This window comes from Styela clava, chromosome 3 (genome assembly GCF_964204865.1).
Source record: "Styela clava chromosome 3, kaStyClav1.hap1.2, whole genome shotgun sequence".
In the NCBI taxonomy this organism is placed as follows: domain Eukaryota; kingdom Metazoa; phylum Chordata; class Ascidiacea; order Stolidobranchia; family Styelidae; genus Styela; species Styela clava.
The window spans coordinates 16510710-16524968 of record NC_135252.1 but is presented as its reverse complement, the minus strand read 5'-3'; the positions used below and the strand labels follow the sequence as shown (position 1 = coordinate 16524968).

At 34.3% G+C, this 14259-nt stretch overlaps 1 protein-coding gene across 1 annotated transcript; it reads left to right on the top strand.

Annotated features, from left to right (window-relative positions):
* Window positions 1-635: 635 nt before the first annotated feature.
* On the top strand, window positions 636-3382 carry LOC144420957 (uncharacterized). Its single transcript, XM_078110865.1, has one exon. It carries the CDS (start codon window positions 640-642, stop codon window positions 1420-1422), a length of 783 nt encoding a protein of 260 aa, XP_077966991.1. The 5' UTR covers window positions 636-639; the 3' UTR covers window positions 1423-3382.
* The last annotated feature ends 10877 nt before the right edge of the window (window positions 3383-14259 follow it).

The window sequence follows — 14259 nt, the reverse complement described above, 5'->3', positions numbered from 1 at the left end:
ATCCCCTGTCAGGCTAGTGTGGTTCCAATTATTCTCCCACTTTTCTTTTTTGCTATTTTTTCGTTCGGGCTTTTTTTGGCTTTTTTGCGGACTTCATTTTTGCATTTTTTTTTGGCTTTTTTAGTCTTATCTGACCGCAGATTTATTTTCGCTAACTCGAACATGCTGGTTTTTTTTCTTTACTGTTACTTACTTTCTTTATCTTAGCCTTGCTGATTTCACTCTCACTTGTCTCCTCACTTCATTTTTACCCGCCTCTTGTGCTAACTGGCCGTTTTATTTCTTGTTTACTTTTCTGAATTTATAAAACATCTCAGATCAAAATTGGAGCGACGTTATGTTCTGTTATAGATTGAAATGATATCATACACACTAAAAAAAATCAAAAACACCTTAAATTTTGTCTGAAGGGCAGTGGGGTGCCTAGAGGCGGGTGGAGGAGGCAGCCGCCCCGGGGCAGCACGTTGTAGGGGGCAGCAAAACCATGCTTTAGTAGGTTTTGATCTGAGATGTTTTATAAATTCAGAAAAGTAATAGGAAATAATAAGAAAAGTTATAAATTCAGAAAAGGATTTGTAACTTTTAACGTTTAACGATAGACGTTTAACGATAGACAGGAAGGAAGGAGGACGTCGAGACATGGCCGCTTCGTACTCTGAGATTTTAAATAGGCGTTCCGGTAATATTCCACCACAGAGAGATAAAAGAGTTAGAGAAATTCGAAGACCACATTGTTTACATATCCAATTTTCTAAAGAAGACCAATTTGAAGACGGAATTAGAAATGCTGCTAAAAGTATTGTTTTAAAATGCTTGAACAAAATCCATGTAAATACAATTGCAGTGAGGCCGTACAACTCTGTAGATATTACATGTAACTCAAGAGCCGCAGTATTACAGTTAGCAACCTTTTTAGAAGATGAACCACATACCATACTTAAATGGCATTTGTATGAGCCGAAATTGATTAAAGTTAATATCTCATGGATACCAGGCTATTTAACCACCAATAGGGTAAAGACAGCATTGCTTGAATATGTAAAATTTGATTCCGACGTTAATAAATCTAAAGATAAAAATGGGATTGGAAAAGGAACAATGAATGTAAAAATATCGCCTAAATCACTGCAAGAAAACCCAATACCAAGTTATATTTTCGTGAACAGATACATGCTAGCAGTCCATTATTATGGACAGAAAAAAACATGCAAACAATGTGGCTCAATAGATCATTTTAAAATAGATTGTCCGATTAGACTTCAAAATAGAAACTTGAGACAAAGCGTACAAAAACCAAGCAAAATTTCTTCACCGAATTATGCCCCTACACAAGAGGAAAATGGAAGTGAATGCATCTTTGCCGAAAACATCAGAGGAACTACAGATTCAACCAGAACAAACAACCCTGAATCACTGGATTGATGCAGAAGTAACACAGCTCACTATGCAAGTTGAACAAACTACTACGGATAAAAGTACCCCACTAAAGCCAACTAATTATGATGATAGGACATCACAACCAGAAAACCAAACCTTGATATTGTGGCATAGACAACAGAAGCGACTCCATTCTGATAGTCCTAATGAGCAACCACGGTTTCAACTAAAATATGATGAGGCAACAAATGATAAAAATGAAATGGATATGACTGAAGATAAGGCAAGTAAACTTCTTATGTGTGAAAAATGTGGATCAAATATTGTACTCATAGATAATTCTAATGAAGTGATGTGCGAGTACTGCAGTACAATAAATTTGATTCTAAAGCAATGCTGTCAGTGTGACGGATATTTCACTGTACCTGAAGATCAAGCTAATCTTAATGATCCTATTCTGTGTAATTTATGTCAAAATCCAACTACTTATTCACCATGTTGTTTGAACATTAGTAATTGGGAGAAAAATCTACTTGAATGCAAAATTTGTTCAAAATTATACATTAAATGCCATTGCTCATCATCAAATGAGCCTCCTTTAAAGGGAATGTTCAAAAAGTGTAACAACCTTCAATGCAAGCAAACCATAACTTTTTGTTCTTGTGGTGTAATAAGTGGGTCTGAAAATGGCCCTTCATGCACGTGTGGTAAATACCAAGTGGATCCTAATTGTGACACTAAAAGCTATGGATAATCCGACATTGAACATTGCCTAACTTAACACTAGAGAAATAGCAAGCTTTGAAAAAAGAAAACAAGTTTTTATGTTTCTCAAAAGAAAAAAGTTAGATTTGATTTTTGTACAAGAAACGCATGGAGTAGAAATGCATCAGGATCAGTGGTTAAAAGAATGGGGCGGTACTGGGGCGTTTAGTCACAATTCAAGTAAATCTTGCGGCGTTGCAATTCTATTTAACACAAATGTTGATTATAATATTCATTAAACTCTTAAAGACACAAGCGGAAGATATATTGCAATTGAAGTGACTATTGGAGGATTAAAATTTGGTCTGTTGAATGTCTATGGGCCTAATGAAGATAAACCTGAATTTTCTGAAAACCTGATTAAAATTTTAGATGAAATTGAATGTGATAACCTCATGGTTGGAGGTGATTTTAACCTTGTGTTAAATGATAACATGGATAAATTTGGAGGTAGAGCGACACATAGTATTCGAAGATCAAGAGAAACTGTTATGAATATAATTAGTGAATACAATCTATGTGATGCATTTCGTTTGAGCCATCCTACCAAAAAAAATTATACTCACTTACAAAAGCCAGCTAAAATTTGGACAAGAATTGATTTTTTTCTAATATCAAGTGCACTCATGGAGAAAGTAATGAATTGTAATATTTTACCTAGCACAAGATCTGATCATTCTCTTTGTTTTTTGAAACTTTAACTTGACCCAACACCAAGAGGTAATGGATATTAGAAGTTTAACTGCAATCTACTCCATGATGAGATTTACATTAATTTAATACGTACTACAATACCAAATGCTATTTATGACCATTCGCAGCACCCTGTTAATTCACATATTTTTTGGGAAACCCTCAAATGCATTATTAGAGGTGAAACAATCTCTTGCTCATGCAGGAAAAAAAGAGAATCTACCAAATTAATAGAGGAAGTGGAAAAAGATATCAAAGAACTACAGTAGCAGTTACTAAATGATGATTCTGATCAGACCTATGAAAATCCTTTACTTAAACAGACAGAATATCATAAACTTTTTCAAGATTTAACCCGGGGAAGTATTATTCGTAGTAGAACAAACTGGGCAGAAAATGGCGAAAAAAATTCCAAATATTTCTTTGGTTTAGAAAAAAGAAGAAAAACAAAGTCTTCAATCACACGATTAAAAATTGACAATAATTTAGTAACGGATCAAAAGAGTATACTAGAGGAAATTTGACATTTTTATGAAAATTTGTTTCAGTCAAGTTGAAATCAATATCAATAATATTTTAAATAACTTGGATATTCCAAAAATGTCTGAGGAAACATCTGAGATATGTGATGGTAGTATTTCATTATCTGAATGTAAAAATGCACTTTTTTTCAATGAAAGACAATAAAAGCCTTGGACCAGATAATTCCTCATACGAAAATATAAGCCCCGAAAAAGAAAGCATTTATATTATTAAAGGATTTGGCATAAAAAATACAAGAAAAACTTCTGATTTAAAATTATCAGTCAGCAAATTTAAAGTCAAATAGAAATGCTTACACGAAGATAAGCTTACGAATTGAGCATGTTAAAATTTTCCTAATTCGATTTTCCTAATAATAGAACTAAAATGAGTAATGCCAAAATACAAACCTTGTCAACACTGCTTCCGCACGAGCGGAGAAAAATTTTATTAGCGGAAGTTATTCAGATATATGAACTATACATATATACGAGATTCTGAATTGTTGGGGATAAATGCATTTAAGTGTAACTGATTGTCGAAAATAATTTACATCATAAAACTCGGTATAAGCATATAATTTCCCAATCTTTAAACCCCAGCAGCAATTCCTCTCGATTAAAAGGAGGGAGCTTTTATTACTGAAAACTATTGTAGTATATATGTCGCGCATCATACAATTTGAGTTGTTGGGAACAAAAATTTGCATTAACGTGCGATCCGTTACTGGAAATGTTCTATTTATTCAAAATCGATATAGCCAAAAATTGTAAAGTTTCACTATTTTCAAACTATAACAACCTATTTATCCGTTTAGGAGGGGCGAGATTTTATTTATTGATATATATTTTATTATATGCACTCTTCATCACACAATTTTCAATCTAGGGAACCAAATCTTGCATCTATGTGTTATCCATTATTGAAAAAGTCATATACCCATAGTCATATTAATTAAATATTAACTCAATAATTATACGACATAATTAATCCAAAATTATTAAGAATCTGGTCCGAGATGAGATAAATGCACATGCAAAATTTGGAGCAGATTCAACCTCTCTTTTGTGAGATATTGCGTAACATACAAAAGTGTCTAACAGACAGACAAACAGAAAAATACTTATCAACATACTTACCGATCAAAATCATTAAGTAGTAACTAATTTTGTTTGCCCACTTTACATCCAGGGGACGGTCGCTACGCTACCCGCGAGGGGAAATGTAAAGAAATATGTTTAGTAAAGTAAAAAGCAGATGTTTGTTCGGGGTTCGTTAGAGGACTCGGGTCGTTGCACCGGACGAATGGCGGCATTCGTCCGGCGCGGTGCCCCCGACCTCTCCAGTCCAATAAATAGTTTAAATACCAGATCATAAACTGATCACCCCTAATGAGAATCGCTTTTTATCACTTTTAAAGTTCGTGCTCACTCAACCGTGACGAAGTTTTTTTGTTATGAACTTCACTTTAAATACCCTTTATAACCCAAATATGGCATCTCTATCTATTACCGTTCTCGAGATATGACTCAAAATCACTGGACCGCGACTGGGGGGTAGGAGGAAAAAAAGTTCAGATTGGAAATGATTTCAATAATTTTTCTAGTCATGCCCATGCCTTTAGATTCTTAATAAGACCTTTCAGAGGCTTTCAAATCACTGTAGCGTGACTGGGGAGTAGGAGAAAAAAAATCCATCTAAAACTGATTCAAATATTTTTTCTAGAGATGCACATGCCTTCAGATTCTTCATAAGACCCCCCACCCCCAATTATATATACTTGGAAAAATTCCCAATACTCGGGCAAACGCTTGCTGGTCCCGGAAACTGAGCTAAACGGCCTCTAAACCCCAAAATCACTCTAGCGTGACTGCAGTCCCGAACTCGTAACTGAACTGAAATAAGGAAAATCGGACTTAAATTATGACCTAACCCTAACCTTGTACACAAACTACGATGTTACCAATTTTACATAGATGGCAAACATGAACTTTCACAATTTTCAAACTACAACAACATGTCTTTTCGATCAAAAGGGAATAAATTTTATTATTAAAAAGTACAATAGTAAATATGTGGTACATCATACAATTAGGGTTGTTCGGAACACAAATTTGCAATATTATGCAATCTGTTACTGGAAAATCCCAACTTGGTCAAAATCGACAAAGGCAAAAAAACGCGAAATTATGCAATTCTCAAACCACAACAGCTTGTCTATTCAATTAGGAGAGACGAAATTTTATTCATTAATTAAGATTATTTCAGTTTAAACAATCTACATTCCAGTATGTTCCCCAGCTTTTCTTTTTAGGGGGGGTGTTTCAAAATTTAGGGGGTGGTAAATAATTTGCTTTTAGAGATAAAACTAGGCTATTTGCATTCTTAAAAAATGGTATGTATTTAAGAAACGATGTACATGAGGGCCCCCTAAGTTGATTGACGGCGAGCCGAAATCCACAGCAGAATGAAATTGTAGGGCCAGAAAAGGGGAGCGAGGAAAAGTGCGGGACGACACGGCTGGGGTTCAGGGCGCGCTTAAGCGCCCTGAGAAAATTCTGAGAAATAGTTACCAAAATAGGCTCTAAGCTTGATTTTAGATACACCTGGCATCGCAGTTTGTTATGTAATGAAATCAATAATTATAACATCTAGCTGATAGAATTCCCGGGGAACAGATAACAAGCACGGCTTTCAACCGTAAATATATACTACTACGTTTCAACGAGTAATTTGCAACTGATAGTGACTAATGAAGTTACTTGCTCATCTGGCATTGTATGAATGCCTACTTATGGCTAGTTTTGTTACACATTTCTAATTTTTTTGAACATGTTCGTTTGACTTTTGTATGAATTAAATTTTGAAATACGCTCGTCAACTGATCATAATGTCGCATAATGTTGTATTCCTTCAGAACTGAAATATTTTGTTGGTAAGAAGACAAATCGCTGAAGTTTGATTCTTTTCAATAAAGAAATAAAAACGCTGTCAGTTTTGTTACACATTTCTAATTTTTTTGAACATGTTCGTTTGACTTTTGTATGAATTAATTTTTGAAATACGCTCGTCAACTGATCATAATGTCGCATAATGTTGTATTCCTTCAGAACTGAAATATTTTGTTGGTAAGAAGACAAATCGCTGAAGTTTGATTCTTTTCAATAAAGAAATAAAAACGCTGTCATCTAAAAAACGTCCGCTTTCAGTGCCTAGTTTTCGTTTTGTGACATCTTTAAGCTTTCTTAATATACATACGGCTGATATCTAAAATACTGCAGTGTAATCCTAATACCCATACGTATACATAAGATACCGGAATAATTCAATTGTTACGAAATAAACGTGCTTAAACTGTGATAATGATGTAACAATAGACGATATCTAAAACTCAAAAGGTACCATATGAAGGGTTAAACTATTTCTCTCAAGTTCGGCGGGCCATTTTAAATCGTTACGCGGGCCGTAATTGGCCCGCAGACTGCGGTTTAGAACCCCTCAGTGTGGAATCGCATCTCAAAATTAGGGGGGGGGGGTGTTTGAAATTTTAGGGGGGGTGTTCACCCCCTATAGGGGGGGTGTAGGGAAATCACTGCTACATTCCACAATTTGAGTTAGTTGATAAGTAAAAATGTTTGCATTCATGTGTAATCCGTTACCGAAAATTTCCATTTGGTTAAAATTAAAATATGCGAAAAACATGAAATTTCAATGATTTCGCATTTTCTTTGCATGAATCTGATCAACCTATGCTACTTGGTTGATGCCAAATTCCGGTCTCAGAATAGACAACTTGTAAATTCGAACATTTCAAAATTTCCCCCAAATCAAGAATCTAATATTCGTAACAATTCAAAATTTATATGATAAAAACTCATTCGATTCATCAATTTGAGTCATTCTATCTCTTGTGCAAACTGACCGTGTTATCTCTGGTTCACAGTTTCTAAATTTACAAAACACCTCCAAAAAGTGTTGAAATTGGTGTGGCAATGCTAGTTTGAAGATACTCCCGCAGGCACTAAATATTACACACTGTAAATTGCGCGTGCAATGTATCTCTCTACGCCAGTGGTTCTCAATTTTTACTGACCGCGTACCACTTTACTCTGTCCGCGTACCACCGAGAAAAAAAAAACTTTTGGCGTGGGGAACAATGGCACAAGACTATCGGAGCATGGGAGCATTTTATAATGTGGCACTACATCTTCTGTGACCTAATTCGCAAGACGGACAAAAACAAGCCCATCTCGATTCGTTCGTGGACAACAGCTAAAGACTGGGCTGGTCAATAGAACGTTTCTCCGACCCTTGACCCCAGACAAATTCTTCCTATACTTTACTATTGCAAAAAATTTTATACCTATTTTGAGAATGTTTTGATGTGTTGGCGCTTATGAGATTATTTACGTGTTTGAAACCCTCACTTTCATTAAAATTAATCAATCATATGACGCTCACAGGCACTACGGTAATAGTTTAGTTTAGACTAGTCTATCGCAGCATTTGTGAGACTCATTCTTGATTACACCAACTAAAATAATCAAGATATTTAATTCACAACTATTTTTTCGAAACACAACTGAAAACTGACAAATAACCCGCAAAACTACAAAAGCGAGGCAATGTTTACTTTACAACCATACTTGAATATCTGCCTGAGGGACAGGAGTGTCTGAGCGGCTGCAGAAATTGCAATTGTTACATCATTGTTGACTTTTTGTTGATTGGTTATGGTTATGGAAATAAACAAGAAAACTGATGCCCGGGAAAAGATGCATAAAGGCCGTACAGCGAATACATACAGTATGGAAGATAAAGCGTTGTCGGCATATTTTAGCCAACTTAGAAGTTTAATTGTTGCAATATTTCAAAACTGCTCGCGTACCACCTGAACATGTTCCGCTGCTCTACGCCAATACTGAGCAAATCAATGTCAAGTGGGTCGTCTACAGAAATTTGTGTGGTTACCCCCTTTCTTTGATACACCGAGCGCGTCCTATTTTGCTTAATGCTTAATCTAGCACCGTTCAATATAGCTGACTAATACGGACATTTCAACTTGGGAAGAAAGACGTAATTTAACGATAACCCGAAGTGATCTGTCATCTCGATATAGATACTGTCAAATTCGAAAATAGAAAACAAAGTCATTTTTTTATGAAAAAACATTTATTTCTTTTCACACACAAAAAAAAATAGACAACATTGCATATTTCAACAATCAAAACTAATTTGCATAGAAAATAGTTTTCCTATAAAATTTGTCTGAATATTCTACCGAGCTTCCAAGTGGACCCAGGAGGTGTCGGTTGACCCACTCGTTAGGACTTGTAGATGGGGTCCTATCGCGATCCAGAAAACTCTGAAACGCCCTATACCCATTCTTTAGAGCCAAACAAATACAACTATTTTAGGGAATTTGGCAAGCAGGAATCTGGCAGTAAGAGCAGTCTGGATAATCGAAAAGTTTGATTGCCAACAAAAAGAGGCTGGTCAAACACGCCCTACAAATTTTGTTATATTTGAATTTGTACACGAAAAGACTATTCTCATGAATATAACAATTCGGATAGGAGATCGCAACAACATTTAATAATCAGTATTAAAATTAAAACTATGAAAATACATTTTGATGAGATATTTTAGAAAATTAGATATCAAATAAAAATCAAGACGAATTTTGGTCATGTAAGTACAAAGTGCAACGTGAAGCAAAATACTATAATGACATCACTAGTCACTATCCAAGGTGATTTTACATTCATCATGAATATGAAGAATGAGATCGCCTAATGGGGACAACATATTATTGAAAATGGTTTCATATTAAAAGAAGCCAAACGAATGTTTCTATATTAGGCAATTTGGAATTTAGGACCGGAGCACTAGTGCTACCAACATGGAGAATCAAAAAGTTTAACTACCAACAAATAGTGGTTTGTCAAACACACCCTACAAATTTAGGTATATTGGAATTTGCATACGAAAAGAGACTACCCTGGGAGGTATAACACATCGGGAAGGGTGATTTAACATCAATCCACAATCAGAAATATAAACTTTACACATATACTTGGAGAGGATTCGCCAGATTAAGAGTAATTGAATTAAATTCAAGACGAATTTTGGTCATGTAAGTACAAAACGCAACGTGGACCCAATTTTCTATAATGACATTACTAGTCACCGTCCAAAGTGATTTATCATTCATCAAGAATATGATGAATAATATAGCCAAATGGAAACAGCATAATATAAAAAATTGTTTTATTTTGAATGCCAACGAATTTTTCTATTTTGGGAAATTCGAAATCTAGGGCTACCAACATGGAGAGTCAAAATGTTTAACAACCAACAAATAGGGGTTTGTCAAACACACCCTACAAATTTAGGTATATTTGAATTTGTACACAAAGAAACTAATCTGGGAGGTACGGCGAGGGGGTATTAACAACATTTTCATAATCAGTAATAAAAATATAAACTATGTGCATATATTTGGATAGGATTCGGCTGAAAAATAGTAATTAAATTAGTATCAAGACGAATTTTAGTTATGTAAGTAGCGCAACGTGTAGCAAAATTTCTATAAAGACATCACTAGTCAGTATCCAGGGTTATTAATCATTCATCATGAATATAACGAATAGCATAGCCAAATGGAGACAGCATATTAAAGAAAATGGTTTCATTTTGAAAGCCAAACGAATGTTTCTATATTAAGCAATTTGGAATTTAGGACCGCAGCACTAATGCTACCAACACGGAGAGTCAAAAAGGTTTTCAACCAACAAATAGTGGTTTGTCAAACACACCCTAAAAATTTAGGTATATTTGAATTTAAATTCGAAAAGAGACTACTGTGGGAGATATAACACATCGGAAAGGGTGATTTAACATCAATTCACAATCAGAAATATAAACTTTATGCATATACTTGGAGAGGATTGGCCAGAATAATGGTATTTGAATTAAAATCAAAACGAATTTTGGTCATGTAAGTACAAAACGCAACGTGGAGCAAAATTTCTATAATGACATTACTAGTCACCGTCCAAGGTGATTTATCATTCATCAAGAATATGACGAAGGAGATAGCCAAATGTAGACAGTATGTTATAGAAAATTGTATCATTTTGAAAGCCAAACGAATGTTTCAATATTAGGAAATTCGGAATTTAGGACCACAGCATTAGGGCTGCCAACATGGAGACAAAAAGATTAACAACCAACAAATAGTGGTTTGTCAAACACACCCTACAAATTTGGTATATTCGAATTTGTACACAAAAAGACTACTCTAGGAGATATAACACATTGGTAAGAGAGATTTGACATAATCTCACAATCAGTAATAAAAATATAAACTTTGTGCATATATTCGGATAGGATTCGTCGGAAAATTGGTAATTAAATTAGAATCAAGACAAATTCTGGTCATGTAAGTACAAAAAGCAATATGCAAAATTTATATAATGACATTACTAGTCACCGTGCAAGGTGATTAATCATTCATCGTGAATGTGACGAATGAGATAGCCAAATGTAGAAAGCATATTATAGAAGATTGTATTATTTTGAATGCAAACAAATGTTCCTATTTTAGGGAATTTGGAATTTAGGACCGCAGCATTAGGGCTACCAACATGGAGAGTCAAAAAGTTTAACAACCAACAAATAGTGGTTTGTCACACACACCCTACAAATTTAGGTATATTGGAATTTGCATACGGAAAGAGACTACTCTGGGAGATATAACACATCGGTAAGGGTGATTCAAAAGTGATTCAAAAAAATCAGAAATAAAAGTATAAACGATGTGCATATATTTGGTGGGATTCGTTATAATAATGGTCATTGAATTAGAATCAAGACGAATTTTGGAATATAAGTAGTGCAACGTGGAGCAAAATTTCTATAATGACAGCATTAGTCACTATCCAAGGGGATTTGTCATTCATCATGAATATGACAAATGAATATGACAAATAAGGAAGGCAGCATATTATAGAAAATTGTATCATTTTGAAAGCCAAACAAATGTTTCTATATTAGACAATTTGGTATTTAGGACCGCAGCGCTAGTGCTACCAACTTGAGTCAAAAAAGATTAACAACCAACAAATAGTGGTTTGTCAAATACACCATACAAATTAGGATATATTTGAATTTGTACACAAAGAAACTAATCTGGGAGGTACGGCGAGGGGGTATTACCATCATTTTCACAATCAGTAATATAAATATAAACTCTGTGCATATATTTGGATAGGATTCGGCAGAAAAATAGTAATTTAATTATAATCAAGACGAATTTTGGTCATGTATATACAAAACGCAGCGTGGAGCAAAATTTCAATAATGACAATACTAGTCACCGTCCAAAGGGATTTATCATCCATCAAGAATATGATGAATAATATAGCTAATTGGAAACAGCATAATATAGAAAATTGTTTTATTTTGAGTGCCAAACGAATTTTTCTATTTTAGGAAATTTCAAATTTAGGACCGCCGCATCAGGGCTACCAACACGGAGAGTCAAAATGTTTAACAACCAACCAATAGTGGTTTGACAAACACATCCTACAAATTTAGGTATATTGGAATTTGCATACGAAAAGAGACTACTCTGGGAGATATAACACATCGGTAAGGGTGATTTAACATCATTTCACAATCAGAAATATAAACTTTGTGCATATATTTGGAGAGGATTCAATAGAAAAATGGTAATTGAATTATATTCAATCAAATTGTGGTCATGTAGGTAGCCTACAAAGCGCAGCGTGAAGCAAAATTTCTATAGTGACATCACTAGTCACTGTCCGAGGTGATTTATCATTCATCATAAATATGACAAATGAGATAGCCAAATGTAGACAGCATATTATAGAAAATTGTATCATTTTGAGTGCCTATGGAATTTGGAATTTAGGACTAAGCATTAGGGCTACCTACATGGAGAGTCAAAAAGATTAACAACCAACAAATAGTGGTTTGTCAAACACACCCTACAAAATTGGTATATTTGAATTTGTACACAAAAAGATTACTCTGGGAGATATAACACATTGGTAAGGGAGATTTGACATTATTTCACAATCAGTAATAAAAACAGAAACTCTGTGCATATTTTTGGATAGGATTCGTCAGAAAAAATGGTAATTAAATTAGAATCAAGACGAATTTTGTTGATTCAAGTATAAAAAGCAATGTGAAGCAAAATTTCTATGTAATGACATTACAAGTCACTATCCAAGATGATCTATCATTCATCATGAATATGACGAATAAGATAGCCAAATGGAGACAGCATATTATAGAAAATTGTATCATTTTGAAAGCCAAACGAATGTTTCTAGTTTAGGTAATTTGGTATTTAGGACCGCAGCACTGGTGCTACCAACATGGAAAGTAAAAAAAATTAACAACTAACCAATAGTGGTTTCTCAAACACACCCTACAAATTCAGGTATATTGGAATTTGCATACGAAAAGAGACTACTCTGGGAGATATAACAAATCGTTAAGGGTGATTCAATATGATTTTACAATCAGAAGTATAAACTCTGTGCATATATTTGGATAGGATTCGGCTGAAAAATAGTAATTAAATTATATTCAAGACGAATTTTGGTCATGTAAGAATTTGGAAATTAGGAACGCAGCATTAGGGCAACCAACATGGAGAGTCAAAAAGATTAACAACCAACAAATAGTGGTTTGTCAAACACACCGTACAAAATTGGTATATTTGAATTTGTACACGCAAAAAGACTACTCTGTGAGATATAACAAATCAGTAAGGGTGATTTAACATCATTTCACAATCAGAAATATAAACTCTATGCATGTATTTAGAGAGGATTCGATAGAAAAATGGTAATTAAATTATAATCCAGACAAATTGTGGTCATGTAAGTACAAAGGGCAACCTGGAGCAAAATTCCTAGAATGACATCACTAGTCACTGTTCAAGGTGATTTATCATTCATCATGAATACGACGAATGAGATAGCCAAATGGAGAAAGCATATTATAGAAAATTGTATCATTTTGAAAGCCAAACAAATGTTTCTATATTAGGTAATTCGGAATATAGGACCGCAGCACTAGTGCTACCAACATGGAGAGTCAAAAATATTAACAACCAACAAATAGTGGTTTGTCAAACGCACCCTACAAATTGAGGTATATTTGAATTTGTACTCAAAAAAGACTTAATCTGGAAGGTACGGCAAGGGGGGAATTAACATCATTTTCACAATCAATTATAAAATATGAACTCTGTGCATATATTTGAAAAGAATTCGTTTTAAAAATGGTAATTAAATTAGAATCAAAACGAATTTGGTCATGTAAATACAAAACGCAATGAGAAGCAAAATTTTGATAATGGCATCACTAGTCATCGTCCAAGGTGAATTATCATTCATCACGAATATGACAAATGAGATAGCCAAATAGAGACAGCATATTATAGATAATGGTTTCATATTGAAAGAAGCCAAACGAATGTTTCTATATTAGGTAATTTGGGATTTAGGACCGCAGCACTAGTGCTACCAACATGGAGAGTCAAAAAGATTAACAACCAACAAATAGTGGTTTGTCAAACCCACCCTACAAATTTGGGTATATTGGACTTTGCATACGAAAAGAGACTACTCTGGGAGATATAACACATCGGTAAGGGTGATTTAATATCATTTTACAATCAGAAATATAAACTACGTGCATATACTTGAATAGTATTCGTTAGAATAATGGTTATCAAATTAGAATCAAGGCGAATTTTGGTTATGTAAGTAGTGCAACGTGGAGCAAAATTTCTATAATGACATTACTAGTCACCGTCCAAGGTGATTTATCATTCATCAAGAATATGACGAATGA